The 23,777-nt window shown below is 39.9% G+C and overlaps 1 protein-coding gene across 4 annotated transcripts; it reads right to left on the reverse strand.

The window, feature by feature from the left end:
- arhgap27 (Rho GTPase activating protein 27) lies at positions 1–23,777 on the reverse strand. Of its 4 annotated transcripts, none has more exons than XM_061756421.1 (19): positions 23,635–23,777; positions 20,992–21,439; positions 9,292–9,720; positions 8,604–8,846; positions 8,313–8,393; positions 8,107–8,232; positions 7,758–7,844; positions 7,620–7,682; positions 6,317–6,384; positions 6,103–6,190; positions 5,767–5,868; positions 5,587–5,685; positions 4,961–5,057; positions 4,757–4,885; positions 3,712–3,810; positions 3,557–3,634; positions 3,282–3,413; positions 2,098–2,203; positions 1–501 (listed from the first exon to the last, which is right to left on the reverse strand). In XM_061756421.1, exons 2-19 carry the CDS (start codon positions 21,376–21,378, stop codon positions 324–326), a joined length of 2,592 nt encoding a protein of 863 aa, XP_061612405.1. In that variant the 5' UTR covers positions 21,379–21,439; positions 23,635–23,777; the 3' UTR covers positions 1–323. The 4 variants fall into 4 exon arrangements, with proteins under 4 accessions (XP_061612405.1, XP_061612407.1, XP_061612408.1 ...); XM_061756423.1 differs by lacking the exon at positions 23,635–23,777 and adding an exon at positions 22,236–22,376; XM_061756424.1 differs by lacking the exon at positions 7,620–7,682 and having other exon boundaries at positions 23,635–23,775.

The raw sequence follows: 23,777 nt of genomic DNA on the forward strand, positions 1-23,777 counted from the left end.
TCTTTTCAAAGTTATTTTATTATGGAATAACATTGTATAACATTTTTGACAACTTTCAGCATATCAATGCTGTGTAATTCTATTTCACAGCACATGCATTTTCTTTAACGGCCACCTCCTCTCCAGTCTGTCATTAATCTATATATACAGTAGTTCTATGTTGTCACTAGAGAAATAAAAATACAGCATAGATATTGTTTTAATGCAAACAATCTATATTGGGGGGTTTTTCACAATGGCTTGCTCATATTAATAGCTGTATACATTTCTATAGTACAATCGTGTCACAAGAGGTGTCGTGTTAAATCTTCAAATAAACTCCTTCAGCCCGAGTGGAAAAGGCGCTCGTACTCGTTGAGGATGAATTCCACTAACTGGTTCTGGAAAACCATGTGCATGGTGATGTTGCCCGACTCCGACTCAGGCCGCAGGAGTGTCGGGCCGAACACGATGGCCACATTCTGCACCGTCATGCGGTTGTCCTCGCCACACTGGATGACCCTGACGACACGCAACAAATCGATACGATAAAATCAATGCAGTGAACCCTCTGTGATTCCCAAACTCACCTCAACTCGCTATTGGCAATGGTGGAAGTTAAAAGGGTAGCTGCTCAACAGTTAAAAACAAAAAAATATATGACTTTTTTTCTCTGATAGGTAAGAAAGTTCGCAAAAAATGTATACAGTACTTCTTTGGGAAAATTAAAATTTTTCTTGAAAAATTTAAGTGTTTGTTTTCAATAAAATTAAACTTTTCTATTGGAAAAGTAATGGTTTCTTCAGTTTTTCCGAAAGTAAACACCTATTTTAAAAAAAGATGTGAAAATACATTCATTCATTCATCATCCATTCCGCTTATCCTCAGTTGGGTCGCGGGCGTGCTGGAGCCTATACCAGCCTACCACCTATCTCCGTGCGAGAGGTGGGGTACACCGTGAACTGGTCGTCAGCCAATTGCAGGGCACATATAAACAAACAAACCACTCACACTCACATTCATACCTACGGGCAATTTAGAGTCTTCAATTAACCTACCCTGCATGTTTTTGGGATGTGGGAGGAGACCGGCGTAAACCCACGCAGGCACAGGGACAACATGCAAACTCCACACAGGCGGGGCCGGGATTAGAACCCCGGTCCTCAGAACTGAGGCAGATGTGCTAACCAGTCGCCCACCGTGCCACTTTGAAAATACAATACCTACAAAAAAGATTTTTTTTCCTGGAAAAAAAACATTCTTGGGGGGAGAAAAAAAACTTTTTTCTTGGAAAAATATTTTTTTATCAGTAAATACATTTTCTTTTCTGTTTTAAGAAACATGACTTTTTCGCAGAAAAACAAGACATTCTTGGAAAGACCTTTTCTCATTGAAAATTACAACTTTCTTCTCACAGTAAGTGCCCAATTAAAAATACGTTGTTTGCCATATCGAGTATGTATTTATGTATTTAAAAATTTTGAGTATCTATGTATCATCACTAAGTCCAAAAATTAATATGGCTAACAGGAAAGTAGTACTCTAATTGATCAAATTTACAGGTTGCAACAGTGTTAACAGTTGCTCAACATTTAAAAGCTAAAAAAAAGAAGACTTTTTTCCCTCTAAAAAAATAAAAACATTCTCAGAGAATTATGACTTTTCTTGGAAAATGTAAACTTTTTCTCAGAAAATTACAACTAAATACCTATGAATTGAAAACCTCAACAAATTAGCACTTTTACTTTAAAACAGACATTTCTCAGAAAATGACCTTTTGGGAGAAACATTTTCTGAGAGGGAAAACATTTTTTATGGTTTTTTTTTCTAAAATAAATTAAAAACCTAAAGATTATGACCTTTTTCTCAGAAAAATAAGACATTCTTGGAATATTACAACTTTTCATGAAAAATGACAACTTTTCGCATTGAAGAAGTTAGGTGCCCTACTAAAGATGAAGAGTTCTTTGCATTGAGAAGTGGCAACATACACACCAGCATCCTCGCACTTCTGGTGCAATTTTTACAAATCCCTAAGCGCCGCCAATAGCGAGGGTTTCACTGTACAATAGAGAGCAAAGTATATCTTTAGATGTGAAGACAAATATCGACACTGACCGCCGTAGATGTCCAAACAGGAGTTTCATGGTGTCGTGATTAGGGGCGGGAAGAGATTTGACAAACTCATAAATGCGACACACCTTTGTGTTGTAATCAGTCAGTCCTGCAACAACAAAAAAGGAAGATAAATACACTCATTGGGCACAATACATCTGTGCAATGAAATAACCACAAATCTGCCTTTAAAAAGATAACACTCAGTTTTGCTTGAGAGGTATTCATTTAATATTATGTTTATTATCTCATACTGACAGCTGATGTAGCTTAATAATCAAAATATTAATCACAGCATTTGTGTCAAATAAACAAAATGACTTGAGTCTGTTTTATTTTGATCAGTTTAGGAGAAAAAACAAAAATTTAAGCAGGAAAAAATACAACTGTGCAGAAGTTGATGACATAAAAAACATACATTTGTTTTTAATACAATCAGTAATGTATACAAAAAATATGAAAGATGGTCTAACCTGAAGTTAATTTAACTGAATTGAAATGAGCATGATTTTATAAACAAACCTTTCAGCAAATAAAACTACATAAATATTAATATTCTGTTGTATCATGAAATTAATAAATTTCTTGTTTAAAACTTTGGTTATGATTTTTAAGCAATAATTTAATCAAACAAATATGAAATATCAATTCAATGACATAAATATTAATATTTTGTTTTATCTTGAAACAGATCATATACAAAAATAATATAAAAGTTGCTCCAATATTAATTTAATTTTACTTAATTACAACTCTTACGATGATTTTTTAAACCATGATTTCATCAAATAAAATATTACCGTGAATATAAAATACATTACATATATATGAATATTCTGTTATATCATACAATTAACAATGTACAAAAAATAGTAAAGTTTGTCTAACAATCAAACTGAAAATGGAAAATACAGATAAAAGATAAAGAAGATACAAATTGTATTTAAAAAGTAAATTACAATTGTATAACACAATATCAATAAGACTACTAATATACTAAATTATGAAAGTTACTCCAAGATGAGAACAGAAATAAAACTTAGCATTAAAAATAAATCATTTAAAGTGATTATTTTTTATTTATATATATATATATTTTTATTTTTTTTTTGAGTAATAAAATTCAATTGTGGAGAACCAGTTATAGTACATGTTGTGTTTTGTTTGCGGCAAAGGGTTTGTCTCACTGATGGCAGAGATGAACTTGTCAAAGTGGCTGAAGGGAAAAAGTGGCTCGGGAAGCTCGCGGAAAAACAGCTTCAGTGCTCCAGTGAGGACGTGAGCGTCCTCCCACTGGCCATCCTCTAGGTCCAGTTCCTCTGTTGGAAAGCACGATAGGTGGTGAGCATGAGGTAAAAGAGAACAAAAAATCTATTCGTATCAGAAATTTGATTCTTGTGAATAAACCTGAGATTCAATTTTAAGGCCATATCGCAGAGCCCTATAACAAGGTTATCGTTACCGTGATCTGCCTTGTAGCGCAGTCTCTGGATGACAGCGAGGTTCCCGCTGACCCTATAGAGTCCGTCGATATCCAAACCTGGAAGTCAACACATCAAGTTATTTGGTGAGCCGACAAGGTGTGCTCGTCACAACGAGGGGGAGGGGGTGCGTTACCTTTCTTCTCCAGCGCTTTAATGCACTTCTCCACAAAGCTCGGAACGGTGGTCCTCTCCTGTGCGCAAAGCGTGGCCAGGTGGCAGCCGAACACGTTTTCTGCAGGTGGGACAGAATGCCATAATAAAATAGAGTGCTGTAATAATGAGAAACTGTTTATCACGGGGGATATGTATCAAACCCACATGCAATCCATGAAAATCCATTATATAGAGACTATTAATATTTTTTAGATCATTTTCCCCTCTCCCACATGTTTCAAACATACTTATTAAAAGACCATTTTTAAACACTGATTTGATCACAAACAAAAAGAACTGAGATCACCTCATTGCTTTCAACACAACACGATTATGGCTCTGAAAATGACCTTTGGCGTACGGAAATTCAAAGTTTCATTCTGTGTTGGTACCATTCACACAGAACAGGAACACGGGAAAAACGGGAAAATGCCATCATCTGAGTGTGTGAAAGGGGCTAATGAAAGCACTAGAACAGTGGTGGGAAAAGTATGGCCCAGGGGGACACATACTGCTCCTGTTACTTCCCAAGAATTTCTTAATTTAAACATAGTTATTCATTTATCGCATTAACTGGATAATTTATTTATTGTGAATAATTAAATAAAACCTATATATAGTACAAAAAAGATATACATATTTTAAAAATACATTTTATTTAAGTATTATTATTTAATTTAATTTAATTAATTCTAAAGAAATACACTTCAAATGAGTATGAATTTTAATTTTTTGATATTACAATAACATTGTATTTGTTGCATTAAGTTTCTCAAACAATTGGCTAAAATATAAATAAATAAAATCAAAATATTAGTAAATAAACAATTTAGATATATTTAACACACAGGAGCTTGCCAACCAATGCTCTACAATGTCACTTAGTAGGGGAGATACCTGCACTAAGGCCCAATAGTCCCAAAGAAATCTTTCTGACTCGCAGCCACACCGTAGCTTTATCTGCCAGCTCAGGTGGGTCATCGCCCCACTCGACCCCGATGCAAGTGGAGTACAGTACACTGTACCTCGTATGTATCCTTTCTCCTTGACTGCCTGAAGCGAGGGACGCTTCAAGAGGAACTTGATTAGCTTGGTGCGAACCTTCTTTGGGTCGGTTTCTCCGCCGCTGGTGTTGTTGACACTCGGCCTGGAGGCTGACAAAAGAAATATAGATGTTTTATTTAAAATGACAGCCGCTCACGCCTTCAACCGACCTAAATGCAGCTCACCCCTACGCCAGTCGCTGGCAATCTGTTGCTCCACGGCGCCGATCTTCTCATACACGTCGTCGCCGTCCTCCTCCTCGGAGCGGTGGTCCTGGTACTCCTGAAGGACAAAGACCCACGGGAGACAATTACATGGCTGTGTCACAGGTTCTGTTCTATGGCTATCATCACACATTGCTCTTTAGTGCCAAAGCTACATGAGAAGATCAACACTACGAGTGAATTAGCTCATTTTAGCTTCGCCAGCAAGGTATACTTAAAAATAGTGAGGGGAAAACTAATAATCATAATAATAATAATTTTAAAAACATCTAAAACTGAATGACAATAAATAGAAATGGAAATATTGTTGAACAGTAAATATTACATATTACATAAAATTATTAAACCCCAAATAATATATTTAAAATACAAAATAAAAGTGATACAGTAAATAAAAAGATCAAATATTCAATAAAAAAAATAAAAGAACAAGATATAGAACACTGAATACAAAATGACAAAGATTCAATAACAAAATATTTAATACAACAAAACATGACATAAATACATAAAAGAGTGAAAATAAATAACATAAATACTAATAAAATTATGTTTAAGTAAATTTAATAATTTCAGTGAGGACTTGCCAGTTGTCGTATAGTGTCTAGTAATACTTTGTGCCAGTCACTGATGATGCTCTCAGTATCGTACTGGAGCAGAAACTCAACGCCGTTCCTGCTTTTTAACTAAAAGAAAAATCAAAAGTCAAGGAAATGAAAATGTTCTAAAATTTCACATAACTGTGAAGGAAAAAGACGTCAATGAACCTCTAAAACGTTCTTCTTGCTCGATTTGTCCTTGGAGGCCCAACTGATCATGGCGCCTCGCAGGTCCACTGACACCTCTGGGACGATCTGATTGGTCTTGCTCTTGGAACGAAAATACAGTGTGAGAGTGGACACAAAACAGGCGGTGTGACATTCCTACGACGAAAGCGTCTATCAGCTCCAGGCAGAGCCTTTGTCGTCTGAGTCACATGAATTTAGATAATTTTGGGGTGAACTGTCAAAGTCATACACAAACTGTTCAGCAAAACTGACTGGCTTCCAAGTTGTGCAATGTGAACCGGAACGCAAAAGAGCAGAGAAGAAAAAGAGAACTACCAAAACTCCTGCCGCTGTCGATTTTGGGTCTTTGTGGAAGGTCAGTGTGCCTCCATGCAGGACCGTCCAGGTCTGGGCCCAGTTTTTCCTGCATGAGCACAGAGCAGAGCCAGAGGGCAATTTGAAACCAAAAACACTCTGAAAGTTAAACAGAAAGCTTCTAGATCTCAAATATGACACCCCAAAAACACCTCAAGGGGGAATTTGGACTCACCTCACTTTTTTGCCATTTTCAGACACTTTTGTCTTGTTGAGGATTCCGGCTTTCTCCAAGTTCTGCACCTGAAATCCAACCACAGACTGCTATTTCAGGACAAGGACAGTACAAAAGCTGGTTAATGTGATACACAAACGTGTGGGACAAACAGCAGACGAAAATGAGAACGAGTAACATCATCATACACAATGTGTGGTCCTATGCCCCACTGACAAACTAGAATTTGTGTCACGGTGTCATTATGTGAGAGCAACGTAGCAAAATAATGATATAATGGAGAGCTCTCAAAGCAGGCTTTCATTTGAAGTATGACTCCAGGTACTTTGTCATAAACTCATTTTTTACCTCAGCTGCGCAGTTATTTATCTACAACATGTCCACCATGTTTGGAGGTAATTCGATTAAAAATAATTGAGTATAATTAGGAATTCTGTCAGAGGTGGGCAAACATTTGTGGTCAAGGGCCACATTGGAATTTTAAAAAGGACATTTGGGCCAGGTCATTCAGGTTAAAAGTAAATAAATAAAACGTTACTACACATTAGCCAAGTTTGGAGATGGTTAATTAGGTAAAATAGTGGGGATAAATAGGTTTGTTGGTATTGGACATGTTTGACTTTGCAATGACCTTTACATAACATTTTGTGGCGCAAAGAACATAGCGTGGTGAACATCAAGTGATTTCATGCTGATTGGTGAGCATGAGGGTGATGAAACAAGACGAGCAAATAAACATGAACGAGAGTCAAACATGCAAACAAACAACAAGGTAGGGCTTGGGCGACATGGCCTTAAAATAAAATCTCTGAAGTGGCCCTCGGCAAAATATTTGCTGCATAGAAGCACAAACCTCGGGTCAAAAGTTTTCAACGTTGATAAATCACTGCTTTTGCAATGCATAAACGGTCGCCATGTCTTTGGCAACATTCAGCTCGATTGCCTTCCACCAGGACCCTTTCTTGTCATAAATAAAACAGTGAAAATTATTCCATTCATGTTGTTTGTTTCTTTGCATAAAATAAAATCACTTGTCACTTTTTTGTAAAAGAGTTGCTAGAGGGGGTCGAAAAAGTCACAAAATAGAGCAACCAAATCACTTTGTTCGCAACACCGACTCTGCTTTTGTAAACTACATCCTCTCTGTTAGCTGCCATGTTTTCAGTGTATGTGTGAATTTAATCTATACATTTGATTAATCGCCAAGCCCTACAAAAAAGTGCTCTATGGCATTAGCATTAGCACATCCAGCGCCCGTCATAGATCGATGCTGTTTTCTACGGCTCTTATACTAACAACCCACGTTATACCGCAGCCACCTGGAGGTCAGGTAGTAGGGGTTTCTCCAGAGTTGAAACCCAGGAGCCTTCACAGGGCACAAAAAACGATGTTGAAAAATATGCGCGCATCACTTGGTGGAGAGTTGCCCGGTGTCACTCACGTTGGGCTGCGCCTCGGGGGTGTTTCCCGTGCTGGAGCTGTCGCTGCTGTAGTCCGACGTGGTCCTCCGGTGGGTCGGTACGAAACTCTGCGGAGAGGCCATTGAGAGCACGGTGTCAAAATGTGCACTTGAATGTTGATATATATATATATGTTAATATATATATATATATATATATATATATATATATATTAGGGTGACTGAAACAGCAACAATTTTTAAAAAGAAAATTTTAAATAGAATATGTATGAACCATATGATGCACACTTTATATAAAATAATAATAAAATAAATAATAAGCAAATCATGACTTCATTGACATGTTATGGAGGTGTGTGAGTGCTCCTACTGCGTCATCTTGGACTGAGGCGAGCTGGGTCGGTCCCACGCTATGTCTCCAGTTCGTGATGACAGACATCTCATCGGCTTCCACACCGTTCTCCTCCTGGGACAGCCCCGGCAACGCAGGGACTGCCTGCACCGGGACGAGAAGACGTGGTGGGAAAATGTGGGAGACCATTTAAGCAAGCGGTCGCCTTGAAGGGTTGCCATTACCTCAGGCAGGTTCCACTGGGATTTGGATCCGTCTCTCAGGTAGTAGTAAGTCTGGCCCAGGTCGTCCATGGACTTGACCCACTGTCACAGAACATAACTAAGTCTTTATACAGTGAAGCACCAATTTGCGGCAGGGGTCAGCCCCTATCCCCTACGAATAGCGAGAGAACACTATACAGTAAAAACCCATAAAAGATGAACGATTAAAAAAAATCTGTGCTATAGTGGGGACACATACGATGAAATACAATATAGCAGGGGAACACTAAATACATTATCGGTCAAAACTACCTGCTCTAGCGAGTGCTCATTGGTGAACACCCAGGTGCCATTGGGCTCCACGATGAGCCTCCAGCCGGATGGCGTGCTGCGATCCAGGCTGGCCCGGGGGATTACGGTGCGGCTCACGTGGGACAGGTCGTATTCCCTGGGAGATGTGGGCGACCCCATGGTAGGGGTCTCCTCGTCAGGATCAGGTCTATCAGCACCTCCAGGGTAATCTTCCGAGCGGTAGTCTTCCTCGGGTAGCTGAGGCTGGGAATGTGACAGGAATGGTGTTAACAATGGAACCTGAACCCTAACCTTAACCGGAACCCTAATCCTAACCCAAACGGTAACCCCAAATCCTAACCCTCATCCTATCCTAAACCTAATCCCATCTCTAATTTGCGCTAAACAATGTGCTGCCCAGTTTAATCCTATTTGTATTATTTCTTTGGTGGGATATTAAGCAAAACCCATAACTGATTGTGTGTGAATGCTGAGATTTCCTTCTTCACTCCAGAAAGAAGGAAAAGAAGGACGAATGTCGCGAAAAGAACTAGAGACATTGTACACTACTGCAGTATGCTTTCCTGATGGGAATGAGTGGCATCACTCAGGGGGTTAAATCCATTAAAACGGAGGCTGCATTAGCCATCTTCCCCTGAGCGAAGCTAAAACAGGAAACAGGAAGTAGAGCAGCCAGCCAGGTCCTCACCGACTTGTCCTGGTGAAAGCGGTGCACGCTCATAGGCTCCATCAGGGGGGGGTACGGGCTGAGTGGCTCCGGCGGCTCCCAGGACGTCTCCCCAGACATGGCGTTGTAGAAGTAGGGGCACCCGCTGCGCTCATCCACTATCTGCTCCCAGTCTGACGTCCACGCCGGGCGGGAGGCGGTGGACAAGAAGTATGTGGGAGACCGAGAGGGTAAGGGGGGAAGCGGTTCAGGGTCAGCTGACGACTTGGCGAGGGGGTTTTCCCAGGTGGTGTGCCCTGTGGCGGGGTGGTAGTAGTAGTCCTGACCGCTCTCCGGATCAAGGTGCACCTCCCATCCGTCAGGGTCCTGGTGGGGCGGCGATTCGGCGGGGTTCTGGCGAAGCTGAGCTACGTTGACGTAGATGGGCGCTCGTACACTCTCATCATCCACCTGTGAAAAAGATTGTATGTTTCAGAAAAAACGCTAATGCTCCATCGCTTAACCTTGCTCACAGAAAGTCTGCTGGCACCTGGCTACTCATTGACCCAAGCTTGTGACCTCAGAGCGTAAATTTCAAAAAATTACATTATTACTTAAAATCAAAACATTGTTAGATGGCTCTATACTGCCACCAACTGGCTTGGAGGATGGAACATGAGGTGCTAGATTATTATCTTTCTTTGTAACTAACCAACTACAAACTTAATCTTTACATACTTTGTGGGTCAAATTTGACCGCATTGACAAATAACAGCAATAATAAAAATTACCATGAAGGCCATTCTTCAAACAGAAAATTGGAAAATATAATAAAGTGACCCAAATTACACAAAAATAAAAATATTCTAAAATGTTATTCTTTTTTAAAGGTGCTACAACGTTTGTGTACACAGAGACTGTCTGTGTCTGCTCAAATTGATTTTAGATTTTCCAGGTTGTGTTAAATCTAATGGTGGTAATGGGGAATCTTAAAACTGCAAAACTGTACAGTGGTAACAGTGGTGACAGTGGTAACGGTGTTCAAGAGGCAGCCTGAAACAGTCCCATGTTTCTCCGCCACATTTGCACAGGTTCCCACAGAAACAAGCACCTGTTGGTCTATGAAAGCTCTTGGGGGAATCTGATACTAAGCAAGGAACAGAGAGTACACTTTCCCTTATCGCTGAAACATTACAGATTAGTCATTCTTTTATGAGTGTCGGAGAGGATATTTATACATTTTGAAAAGCTCTGTAGTTCATAACTTGATATAGACAATTATTGTGAGGATACTCTTGGCCTGGGTCGAAATTGACCTCGAACATACTATGTGTTCATGGAAAATGCACAGTATGTAAGGGTTAAATAATACTGTCAATACAGCGGAGCAATTAATTGATTTTATCAATTAATTTGAATTTACATTTTTTGCGGCTATTGTAGTTCAACACGCGTCCCCACAACAACATGGCAACGAACGGAGAGGTGCTTGTTAATCGAAGTCTTTTGTCTTGGAATCTGTCCAATTCCTTCTATTTAACTTTTGTTGCTAATTGGAGGGGCGGGGGGGGTAATCCAGCCAAATAAAAAAGTCAGCGCGAGCCTGCTGGGTGTACTGACAGCAAGGCTGGCGTGTCATATGTTTCCGTGTGCATTTGCAGTTCGGTCACGCCTTCTGTCTCTACAGTCTCTGATAGGCTGTTCCTGTAGCACCGTGCCAAATTCTATAATATTAATTCAAATTCAATTAGAAGCATTAGACAGGGCCAGAGAGAGATGATTTTTCACAAGATAATTTTAATAATATTCTACTGTCAGGTTGTACAGTTTTAACATATAAGACAAAATGTATTTTTTAAACTGCAAACTCTACCTTTAATTATTGCCCAGGCCTAATAGAACAGCACTGTAGTTTGGAGATATTGCTAGATTTTGAGTGACTACGTCACTGTAGTTTGGAGATATTGCTAGATTTTGAGTGACTACGTCATTTTTATTTCATGAATGTCCTTATTTTAGAAAATAGAAAAATTCAGATGACAAATGTTGAGTCCGCTCACAGGAAGTAGCCTGCAGCAGAGTCACACCGCAAACTGAAAGTGTTCCTCCCAATATTGTCACCATAGAGGTATTTCAATTCTCTTTCGTCAACACAACAAACGTCCAATATGAAATCCTGGCACATGAACAAACACACAAAACCACACATTTCATCAGTAACAACAAGCAAAAGCATACAAACACAAGTACCACGAATCAGTATGTTTAGAAATAGTGAAATTACATTTCCCTTCTCATTGTTCCTGTGACAGTGGTAACAAAGGGGTGTAAATACATCTACATATAAATCTACATAATAATAAATAAATCTATTCTAATCTACTACCACAAGGACTACTCTTTTTTTCTTCTTTTTTTCTATTTTCCAGGAGTCCAGATGGTCTGTGGCACCTTACTGCCTCTCACAGGTCAGTTTTGGTACTACAACATACCTCTGGTTAGCGGGATAAGACTTACGATATACATATGTGGGGTCAGTTGTGCATTCAAGGGCCACAGGAAAAACAACAACTGTGGTGGGTGGTTCTCCACTGCACTACAGAATGCTAGAAGCAAGCCAAACTTCCAGGGTCCAGCAGGTAGTTGTTAGAGTGGCCAAGAGGAGACGTAGTCTGAGCATCCTTTGCTATGGACGGAAGTGTCATTGTTGTGTTGCGGTGTGGCGTCAGGGATTGCCGCAATCAGCTGTGTTGTCAAAATGGCAACTCAGGCAGCTTTGAAGGATATGATTATGCATTTTTTTCTCACAATTTAAAGAGTTCCCAGGTGTTTCAATAACATGTATGTGACATGCTTTTGTCAAAATACCCCAATGATCAAAAATTCTAGACATACTGTATATTTTTTTACTCCATATTTCTTGTCATTATGAAACTGGCCCGTTTTAGGAGCGGATGTGAAATTTGTAAAGGCTCACTCACACATTTTACAAAATAGGCAAAAAAACTACATATTTACTTGGTTGTTTAAGTTCACACTTGAGGTGTGGGAAACCACTCCAGAAACTCAACTATTTGTAAACAAACATGAAAAACATGATTTTAACAATAATATGTCCCCACTTAAGAGGAGATATTTCTTTTGAATTGTCCACTCGAGAGCCCTCGCCGTGTTCAAGGTTCAGATGTTACTCCCCAAAACAGACTTCTGCATCGAACTTTCACTTTCCTCTGACTGAGGAGAACAAAAACAAACAGCATTTCCGGCAGCTTCTTCCAATGTGAAATGTGGCCTTTGCACAGATGCCACACTTCCACAACAGTCAACGCTTGTCACACGCAGCATTTAACAGTAGCAAGTTTAAACTAACACACGAGTTAGTCATCATCATCTGCTGCATTGAGTCAAACCAGGAAGCGGGCAAGAGTTTGTTTTCAACATACGTATCGAAAAACGGCACATCATTTACAGCACCTGTCGAACAAACAAAAGTAAACCTCCAAACCAAAAACGCTACCATTCGTCATCGAAGCTCATGACACCTACCTGAGGGGATGCCAGTGACTGAGGCAAACCCCGCTGGGCCTGGTGACCCTGCCACACCGCGGAGTACAGGTCTACCATGTTTGTCTACAGCAGCTCACCCATTGGAGATGAAGGCGAAGGGACAAAAATAGTAAAGACCGTTGGGGCAGACAAGCAAAGTGCATCAGTAACAGACAGAAAGGAGAACTGCGAGCAATGTAGCAGGAAGGGTTGGAGTGGGCATGTGTGTGTGCGTGTGCGTGTCTGTGTGCGTGCGTGCGTGCGTGCGTGCGTGAGTGCGTCTGTGTGAAAAGATGGAGGGTAAAGGGTAACTGTCTGTGAATAAGCACAGAAACAGCAAGCAGACAGAGCATTTGCAGCTTGTTTGGACTGATTAACGGCAGAAAGTATTGAGTAATTCAATCCAAAAACACTCATCTGTCTCACGTGTCACTAAAAAAAGGTTGCCAAAATATCAGATACAGTCAAGAACCACTACAATAACAAAGATGTTATCAAAATAGGAGTTAGGAAAATTTATCATTACACCATCAGTGACTCCGAATAAAAACAAAAAATTGCAATAAATTATTTTGTCGTATCATTTAAAAAAAAAGTGTGCACCTACTGTATTAATGGGAACTGGTATGCTACCTGGCAAACATAATCAACCAATTACTACTACCTACCTTAGCTTTGGGACAATTAAACGCTCTGATGTGATTTTGACGTATCATCACATAAATCTACATTCACTACATGAATAAAGTTTGAATTTTTAGAACAAAAGGCATACCATTTCAGAAGTAAAAGTTCTATTGTTTTCAAGAAAAGGTCAATTGTTTTGGAGAATATAGTCTTTTCCCAAATTAAAGGCATATTTACAAATATTACGTTGTATTTTTTAAATGAACTTAAAAATCTTCCTTTAACTTTGACTTCCATCCCAACAAAATATTTTCCTGAAATAATACGACTTGGCGGCACAGTGGACGACTTGTTAGAGCGTCTGCCTCACAGTTATGAGGACCGGGGTTCAATCCCCGGCCCCGCCTGTGTGGAGTTTGCATGTTCTCCCGTGCCTGCGTGGGTTTTCTCCGGGCACTCCGGTTTCCTCCCACATCCCAAAAAGATGCATGGTAGGTTAATTGACGACTCTAAATTGCCCGTAGGTGTGAATGTGAGTGCGAATGGTTGTTTGTTTGTATGTGCCCTGCGATTGGCTGGCAACCAGTTCAGGGTGTACCCCGCCTCCTGCCCGATGATAGCTAGTGAGGAGAAGCGGCTCAGTAAATGGATGGATGGATGGATAATACAACTTCATTGTCAACGACTCACGTTTTTTATCTCTACACAGTGGTTAAATCCTTATTACATTTGGATTACAGGGATGTTAAAACGTTACTTTAAAGGCTGGGTAATTTTGCTTTTTTCTAGTTGTAATAATTAATTTCTCTTTACACTTGTATGACAGGTAGCAATGTCAATTAAAATTGTGCACAGCATTAGCGTCATTATAGTGTTTAATTTCTCTTTATGCCTTCTTAAAATGTTAAAATGTGGCTGGAAATGTGTTGAGCTGATTAAGGTTATTTAACAAACTATTTTTGTCATTTAGGGTATTTTTTTCAGCTACAAAAATGTGATTTTGTGTCGACTAGCTTACTGCATGTTGATTCGATGGGAATTTTGAAGCAGCAGCAGCGAGCCTGATTGATTCACCACTTTAGCAGGCATGCAGTCGCACAATGGGACGCCCATTTGGGGCCCAAATCACGCCAGAGCGCACACAGTCGAGCTATTATTGAGTGCCCCTGGCTTCCCCCCACTACCACCACCACCTTCTCTCCACGTATAACACATTCCTCATGACCCAAAATCCATCAGAACACCAGAGATGATCCCTGTGAATGCAATACTCACACACCCCTCCCTGTGTGTGCATGTGAAACCAGGCCATGAAAACTTTTGACAAAAGTCAAGTCAGTGGCACAAAAGGAAAAAAGTCCTTGTGCGATAAACTGGGACTTCCTGCACTGAATTGGTGGTACTTCCTGACTAAAAGGCCTCCATGATAACTGCAAAAAAAACAACTGCCTTCTTTTCGCTCTTGAGTTCCTTAAGTAGCTGCCATTTCATTTAAAACCTGTTAAACACAATTGCTTTGTTTCCAAGAGCAAAAAAACAAAACAAAAAAACAACGATCTCGTAAATCATCTATCTTTATAATTAGAACAACCTCGTTAGATGTGCATATGCAATGCCAAGCTAGAAAAAAATGGAAACACTTCAGAAGAGCTGAAATCTACAGTAAATACAAGTATATTGTGATCATATTTCTTAGGCCTCATGATGACATTATAAACAAAGGTGAGCCTGGAGTGGATCAGTGGCATTGATATATGAAAACAATTAGCACTTAAGTAGGCTACATACCAGTAAAACCAACCCCATCTTGTTAGCCAATGTGTTAATAGCAACATATTAAATCATACAGTTTAAAGGAGACATATTGTGCATTTGTTCAGAATTTCAAAAAGTTCTCTCTCTTAATAAGACGTCTGTGGCATGCTTTTGTCAAAATACTGTCAGGATAAAAACATGTATACACATATTTTACAGCATATTTCTTGCCATGGTAAAATTGGCTCGTTTTAGGGGCAGATCAGTCTCATGCAGTGTGTCAATCCTCATCCCGCCCAGCATAGTGCTGGGCCAATGGTGAGCCTGGCTTTTGTTAGAACGATAACCAGTTGGCTGGCTCTTGCTGAGTATTCCTGCTGTTATTTGGCAATCTTCTCCTCCTTGTATAATGTTTACAAATTGTTCAGATTTTCCTGCTCCTATTGCTAGGCAGACTTTGTGAGGGGCCTCTGCTGCCCCACAATAGCAGAAAAGGGACAGGGAGAGTCGACAGGAGGAGAAAGACTGACAGACACACACACCAAGCAAATTGCTCATGACGATTTTCATCCTAATAAAACATCATACGAACATAATAAATGTTTGCATATTTTTTCACTGCAGCGCAATCTGATGGACCTGCTAGGGAACGTATCCACAAAAAAAATAAAAATCACCGCTGTCGACTAAAAGACTTATGTATCGAGTGAACGTGCAGACGTGAGCGGATTAAAGCGCAGCGAAGGAATGCGTTCGGCTTCCGCTCAAGATGACAGCGGGATCGGTCGCAGCCGGCCGAGAGGTTGACGTCACACTGTTGACAAGATGAAACGAGAACCAGCACGACGGAGAGAGAGTGGGTGTGAGTGAGAGAGAGAGAGAGAAACAGAACGAGAGAATGAGAGAGGAGGTGTGACCGGACGGGACGCTCTGACACGACCTGTTGGAGCAGTTTGTCGGCATGCGATGTTTCAACCATTGGTGTAGTTGCCTCCCCAAGGACACTACATTAGGTACACCTGTCAAGACGAGCTCCATTTTGATTGGCAGATATTATGATGATTGGCAGATATTATGATATGATGTATATTAACAGGGACTGTGTTTAATTTCTTGTCCCACTCGCGTACGTCACTATTTAAGGTAGTCAAAATATTAGAAACAGCTCCTTAGTATGATGCAGTGCAGCTCTACAACCACATTATTAAACATGACATTCGTCGTAAAGCGTGTAGCAGGTGTACCTCATTTTGTGTGACACGTTAGGCGTCAATCATGTTGTGAGAGATAAATATATTTTTCTTAACAGATAATATGAAAATAAGTGCTTCCTCTTGGGAAAAAACATTTATGCGAACGCGATACTTCATAAATTAACATTTCAAATGTTCACACCCCTTCCGACCCTCTCATGGTCTTTCCCTATGTTGAGTTGTAAATATTTACGGCTTGGAAGCCTAAACTGTATTACTGCTTTTGGAAATGTTAGATACATGTATACATGTCTTTGGCATGTTGAGGACAATTGAAAAATACTATTTTTCTTTAGAGATAATTCAAAAATACAAAACTCAAAAAACGTTAGGGCTATTGGGATTTTGGGTGAAATTTCAGGATGAACCTCAAATGTACTTAAATTGACCTTAAAACCTTTGAATGCACATGTCCAACTTTTCAATGTTTCAGTACTTTGTGCACAACTTGCGGTTCTCCAACAAGGAACTGAAGGGAAACTATGCCTTTCTAGGACTCTTCAAGTCTCTCTATCTTTGTTTCAACCTTCTGCTCTTCGCTCTCTAGCCACTTCCCTCTGAGAACATCATTTAAAGCCTTGCAACGGTGATGTACCCTTGATCAATTGGGACGTGTCTTCTTGATCTCATGATGTCAAAATGTGAACAGCATGAAGAAGAGGAATGTTGAAATACCAATTTTAAATGACCCAAGAAATCTATGAGCCATTAATGGATCAAACACCTATTGCCAATTTTGCGTCAAAGAACGTCAAACGACTACAAACAAACATTTAACATACGTTTGTAAAGCCCACACAAAAAAATCCATATTCCAAAATGCACGACCAAAGCGCCACGGGTATCAAACAAATTTTCCCTGTCAGAGCCGTTATGACTCTGAAACCAAATAAATGGATACATAAACGCCTCATATCATTACAAATACACAAGAAATTAATGGATAACTAGTTTAGAAATCATAAGCTAATGAAAATTGTCCAACCACTATTCAATTTGTTTTAAAAGGCGGATTGGTAAGAAAAAATGGTTGCAATATCTGTTCTCAACATTATCAACACACATGATTTGCTGTTGCTGGCCACATAAAAGGTTCTGGCAGGCCCGGGCCTTGAAGTTGGACACCTGTGCCCTAGAAAGTGAATTTGGACTTTCTGAATTGCCACTTGCACACACACGCCCCCTCTCCCCTTCCCTTTCGCTCTCTCCTGATGTCACCATGGAGACGGCGCTCCATTGTAGGGAGGGGAATACGCTTGGCATGTTGACAGCAAGGGTCTCATTCATTCAAAAACACACGCATCCACACAAAAGTCAAACTGTGACTTTTAAAATGCAGGAATGTGCAGAGACAGACACGAAGAAGCTGGAAAATAAATCACCTGTCCGCCTTAACGTCACTTTTTTTCCCCGCCAACAGGTGCATATCCGCTCACCTGCTGTTCAAACAGGTGACATCCAGCATATAGACTGTTCACGGTGACACCAGCGTGTTCCCGGGAGCGGGAGCATGAGCAGGAAGAAGAGGAGGACGGGGCGCACGTTCGGGAAGCTGCAGTTTAGTTTGGGCGTGGTGGCCGCCAAGTTTAACTCTTTCCTGCCATCCAGTTAGCCAGCCCACTGGACCTGTTTGTCACCTGTCACCTGGCACACTGACTCACAGCCGTCGCCTGAAAGCTCTCCCGGCCGACTACGTAAAAAAAAAAAAAAAAAAGGGTGGAAAACATCCCGTAAAAATCTTCCGGACGCAAAGTGAACCCAAACTCTCGAAGAGGGGTGGGGGAACTCAAATCATCAGCTGGTGCTTATAACTGAGAGGCTCCTCCTCCTCCTTATTCACATGCTGATGAGTTGGCTGCACAAACATCTCCTCAATCACACGCAACACAGCACTCCATTTCATTCAAACAGGATCTAATAAAACTTCAACCCATGTTTTAAAAGGGACATACAGTCCCCTCCAAAGGTATTGGAACGGCAAGGTCAATTCCTTTGTTTTTTTGGTATACTGAAGACATTTGGGTGTCAGATCAAAAGATGAATATGGGACAAAAGTTCAGAATTCCATCTTTTATTTCATGTTATTTACATCTAGCTGTCTTAAACAAATCAGGACAGAGCACCTTTTGTTTGAAGCCACCCACTTTGCAAGCGAACAAAAGTATTGGAACGTTCATTAATTTTCCGTACCACTTATCCTCACTAAGGTCGCGGTCATGCTGAAGCCTATCCCAGCTATCTTCGGGCGAGAGGCGGGGTACACCCTGAACTGGGCGCCAGCCAATCGCAGGGCACATAGAAACAAACAACCATTGACATTATTAAATGAACTTAAAGTCAATAACGTTTAAAATTGGGTGGCATAACCCTTACTTGCAATAACTGCATCAAGCCTGCGATCCATTGACTTTACCAGACTGTTGCATTCTGCATTTGAAATACTTTTCTATGCCTTTAATGAAGCCCCTTTCAGTTCTTGTTTGTTTCTGGGGGTTTCTCCCTTCAGTCTCCTCTTCAGGAGGTAAAATGCATGCTCTATTGGTTTAAGGTCCAGTGATTGACTTGGCCAGCCTAGGACCTTCCACTTTCCCCCCCTGATGAAGTCGTTTATACCATCATGAGTTACATCATCAATAAAGACGAGTCAGCCCGTTCCACAAGCATCCATGCAAGCCCAAGCCATGACATTACCTGCACCATGCTTCACAGATGAGCTTGTGTTTTGGATCATAAGCAGATCCTTTCTTTCTCCATACTTTAGCCTTTCGATCACTTTGGTAGAGGTTAATCCTTGTCTCATCACTCCATAAAACTTTGTTCCAAAACATTTGTGTCTCATCTCTGTACGTCTTTGCAAAATCCAATTTGGCCTTATGATTATTTTTGCTGATAAGTTGTTTGCATCTTGCGTCTTCTCTGTGTATTTCTTCTCTCGATGTCTTCTTCGAACAGTGGATTGTGATACCTTCACCCCTGCCCTGTTGAGGTTGGCAGTAATGTCACTGACTGTTGTCTTTGCGTCTTTCTACACAGCTCTCTCAATGTTTCTGTGATCAACTGCTGTTGATACCCTTGGCCGATCTGTTTGATGTCTGTTGCTCAGTACACCAGTAGTTTGTTTCTTTTTCAGTACATTCCTAATTGTTATATTGGCTATGCCAATGTTTGTGCAATAGCTCTGATCGATTTTCCTTCTTCTCGCAGCTTCAGAATAGTTTGTATTTCTCCCATAGACAGCTCTCTGGTCTTCATGTTTGCTTAACAACAAATGCAGTTTTCACATGTGAAGCCGAAAGCCAAAAACAAGCACTATCTAATGTTTAAGCAATAATTCTAAAAGCCAACACCTGAGCAACCAGAAACACCCATCATTTACATGTTCCAATACGTTTGCTCACTTGAAAAGTGGGTGGGTTCAAACATAAGGTGCTCTGTCCTGAGTTGTTTAACACATCTAGGTGTAAATACCATGAAATAAAAGCTGGAATTCGAAACTTTTGTCTGATATTCCTCAGTGTTAGCACAAAACAGTGTAACCGGCATTAGCCTCTGATAATAATGTTTGGCTAAGTCGTCAACATGGGGTTGGGAGGTTTCGTGTTCGGTAATGTCGTGCGTCAAACCGCTACACTAATTGACGTGTGTATTTAGGTGGCTTGGTGATGAAAAGCTGCTCCACAAATGATAATGGAATCTCTGCGTGCTTTCCAAGTGTGTGTAGGGGGATATGACGAGAACTACACTGTAAAAATATGTCCATAATTCTTGATCTTTGGGGTATTTTGAGAAAGTTTTAAATTTCAAACAAAATGCAAAATGAGTCAAACATATTTGACTGTCATGTAACATATTTAAATTAAACTAGAATTAAAAATACAAGTACACAACCTTTGAATAATAGAGAAGAACCAGGAAGTATTTGCAGAGCAATGCTGCCACCTATTGGCATCTTGAAAGTCTGGCGTTGTGTCATGTGTAAAAATAAGTTAAAGACTATATGACAACTACAGTAATTGACCTAGCCTTGCTACAAATAGCTAAAAACCACGAGTAATTGAAGCCAAAATGTTTATAACTTTCTAGTTTAAACCGTAAATGTGAAACTATGAGCCAAAGACAATTTAATGTCATTTTAACTCATCTTACAACACTACCCTTAACATAAATGGCTTACAGATGTTTGATTTTGAAAAATTACACCACTCTCTCCATAACAACACTGATTAAACATAGCTCCTCCACAAAATTCTAAGCCTGACTCTCAGTTGAGATGTCTCACTACATCATACGTCCAACTGAACGACTGTACTTTCCTATTTAAATATAACACATAACACAACAAAAAACGGTACTAGTTGATTTTTTTTAACTGAGGATAGGTTCCCCCAAAACGACAAATAGGCAAATTCATGAAATGAACTCTGAATGTGTGAGGATTACTGTAAATAAAACCAAAGTAAAACGACACAGCCTTTGACATCATGGAGAAGGTGGAGGAAGGCTTATAGGTCTCGTGTGTACTTTCAAATGGTATCCATTTACAGAAATAACTTGGTCTTACCTTGTGCATTGCAATGACATCACAAGAAGGCAACCGATCCTCCTCGTCTATTCTGACAGTCAATTCCACTTTTCCGTGCTGTCCGTCTCCTCCACCGCGTGTGCTTCTTTCAGGTTTCACCTCAGCTTTGGCGTCACAGACGCCAAACGTGGAGAACCGGCAGGAATCTCCGAGAGCTTCACGGGCCGCCGTCATTGTCGCTTTCGCGTCGAGATCCCGCACATACCGGGCGGGGATGTAGAAGGGCCTGGTGTTGTCGTGCTTGGTGCAGACGTGCCACCAGTGTTTATTAGTCCTGGAGAGCAGGAAGTAGGTTTCGTCGGGCTTGATGGACACGAGGTGGCCATCATGGGTTTCGTATTCACACTCATGCTGGACTGCCGACATCAGCTCAATGCTTTCGTGACAAGTGTTGTCATAGAAACGGCATCAATACTATGGCGCTGAGCTAAAAAGGTAAAAGAAAAGGTAAAGATATGCCAAGTGTATAAACTGATGTACTCATTAGGGATACACCAATTATTGGCTGAGCCGATTATCGGCGCCAATATTTGGCACTTCGACACATATCAGGATCAGCCTTTTTTTTTTTTTTTTTCTTCAAATCTCACGGCCGATAAGAGATGAATTTAAAATTGCGTAAACTTCAGGTAACCATTCATTCATTTAAATGTTAGGTTAACGTTATAAGAGATGCTGCTGACGCTGGTAACTGCCTGCACTTTGTTTTCATTTGAACTTAAAACAAACCTAAGTGAAAGATTTACATTTCAGTTACCAGTATATTGAAATTTTGGAAAACGTTATGTACTGTAGTAAACATTAAGGAGATATGTATTTGTTTGTGTTATTGATTTATTTATGCGATGTCCTTTAACTTTATACGACATTATGCATTATGCTTTTTAACACATTGCAAATCTGAAAAGCTTTTTTATAAACACATGCTATGCTATTTATGTTTAAAGAATTTGGAGGCAATATTTTCCCTTTGACTGCAAATGAATACATGAAAAAAATCTGTTAAAAATTGTCCTATATTATTTTACACACACACACATAAGCGTGTGTGCGCGTGTACATATTTACAACTCATTGCCACTTTGCCTTGAAAAATATAGATATATTTTATTTTTATTTTACACGTCTTATAATACAAAATCATAATGCTAGTGTAATCTCGTTTGAAATACTTTGTTCTTTCGAAATCAGACCTACTTGGTTATCAAAGAAACAATAATTACCTGTTTAAAAATCCACAAAATCGACCGACACGTTGCCAGTATGAAAGAAAATCCATCAAGTTTTCCAATTTGACGTGACCTAATACACCGCAAATGCAGTTAAAAAGTGGTCGGAAACTGGTCGGACAACTTCTCGAACAAATTACTATCAAAGCTCAAAAGTTAAAAGACACCGCTGACAAAAAAAGATGAACTGATTTCCTGTTGCTTTTTTCCATGTTTGGTAACGACAAAATGAAACAGATGCTGCTCACATATAACAAGAGTCAGAACTTAAATGAATGAATATTATAATATAATATGAATGAAATTTAATGAATACTGAACTTCCATATTTGTTAACTGTTGTGTACGATATACTGGTCTTATACCAGTTCATAAACATTGAAGTGGATTAAGCACCTTTCTAATGTGCATACTTTTCTGTTTACTTCTTTTAACTTCTATTAATTAAATCGGCCTCCAAAGGAGTCTTTATTAAGGGACAAAAATATGGCCAAATGTAAACGTTCCCGGATGTTTCATAATTCCGCTCGGTTGCGCTCAGCAGCGCGCTGCAGCAGCCTAGCTCACCAACGTGCCTACGTGACGGCCATGTTGGGGGGGTCGACCTTCCCATCAAGGACGATGCATGGGCATTGAAATTAAATCGGGATTTACTCAATTCTCAACCGATTTTCACGAGATTTACTTTTTTTTTAGCCGACGACAAAGTGTGTTCAATCAATACATAGTATTTATTTTAAAGTGAAAGCAAGTAATTTTTGCTAGAGAAAAGGTATTCCCAGTTCCCTTGTTGCAATTGTACAGCGTAACGTGCCACCGCATACAGCACAATGTGCTGGCCTCCTAATTCTTTTGATTTCCTTGCCGTCCACACATGGAATGGGCTTACGACTTTCACCTCTCTAGTTTAATGTCGCCGTAGGCACGGATTTCAAAAAGTGCGTGTCGAATCTACGCATTTGCCTATATAGCTGTCCCGTCATGCATTGCGATAATTTAGAATAAAGCTAAATAATGATAAATGTTCCTCTGGTAACTACTTTTAAAAATAGCATATAAGGTCCTTACTTTCAAATTTCGTGAGTGCATTCTCGTGTACAAAAACAAAAAACGACCTATGTTGGCGGTTTAGCCTTTAAACCGAGAGTGTGTGCCAAACTGAGCAGGTCGGACGTAATCAAACACCTGTAGAGTATCGTAGATAAAAAAATCTATATATATATTGAAATAAAGCAAATCACTATTAATAGTAAATACAAAACGCGCACTGGTCACATTGGTAATATTAAAATTTGAGTTCAACGTAGCCTAACTTGGCTACTAACTTTCTAGCATACGACAAGGACAAAAATTACATCAAGTTAGAGTTAGAGACAACAAATGGTCTACTTGCCTGGTGTAAGTGCCATTTCTTCATGTTTAACGTTTACGAAATCATCTAATTTAAAAAAAAAAAAGAAGAAAAAAAAAGTGTCCATCTGCTCGCAATATGTCCCACGGGGTTCGTTCAAGTTCACATAGTGAAATGTGAAGATA

Source organism: Phyllopteryx taeniolatus, chromosome 19 (genome assembly GCF_024500385.1).
Source record: "Phyllopteryx taeniolatus isolate TA_2022b chromosome 19, UOR_Ptae_1.2, whole genome shotgun sequence".
Classification (NCBI taxonomy): domain Eukaryota; kingdom Metazoa; phylum Chordata; class Actinopteri; order Syngnathiformes; family Syngnathidae; genus Phyllopteryx; species Phyllopteryx taeniolatus.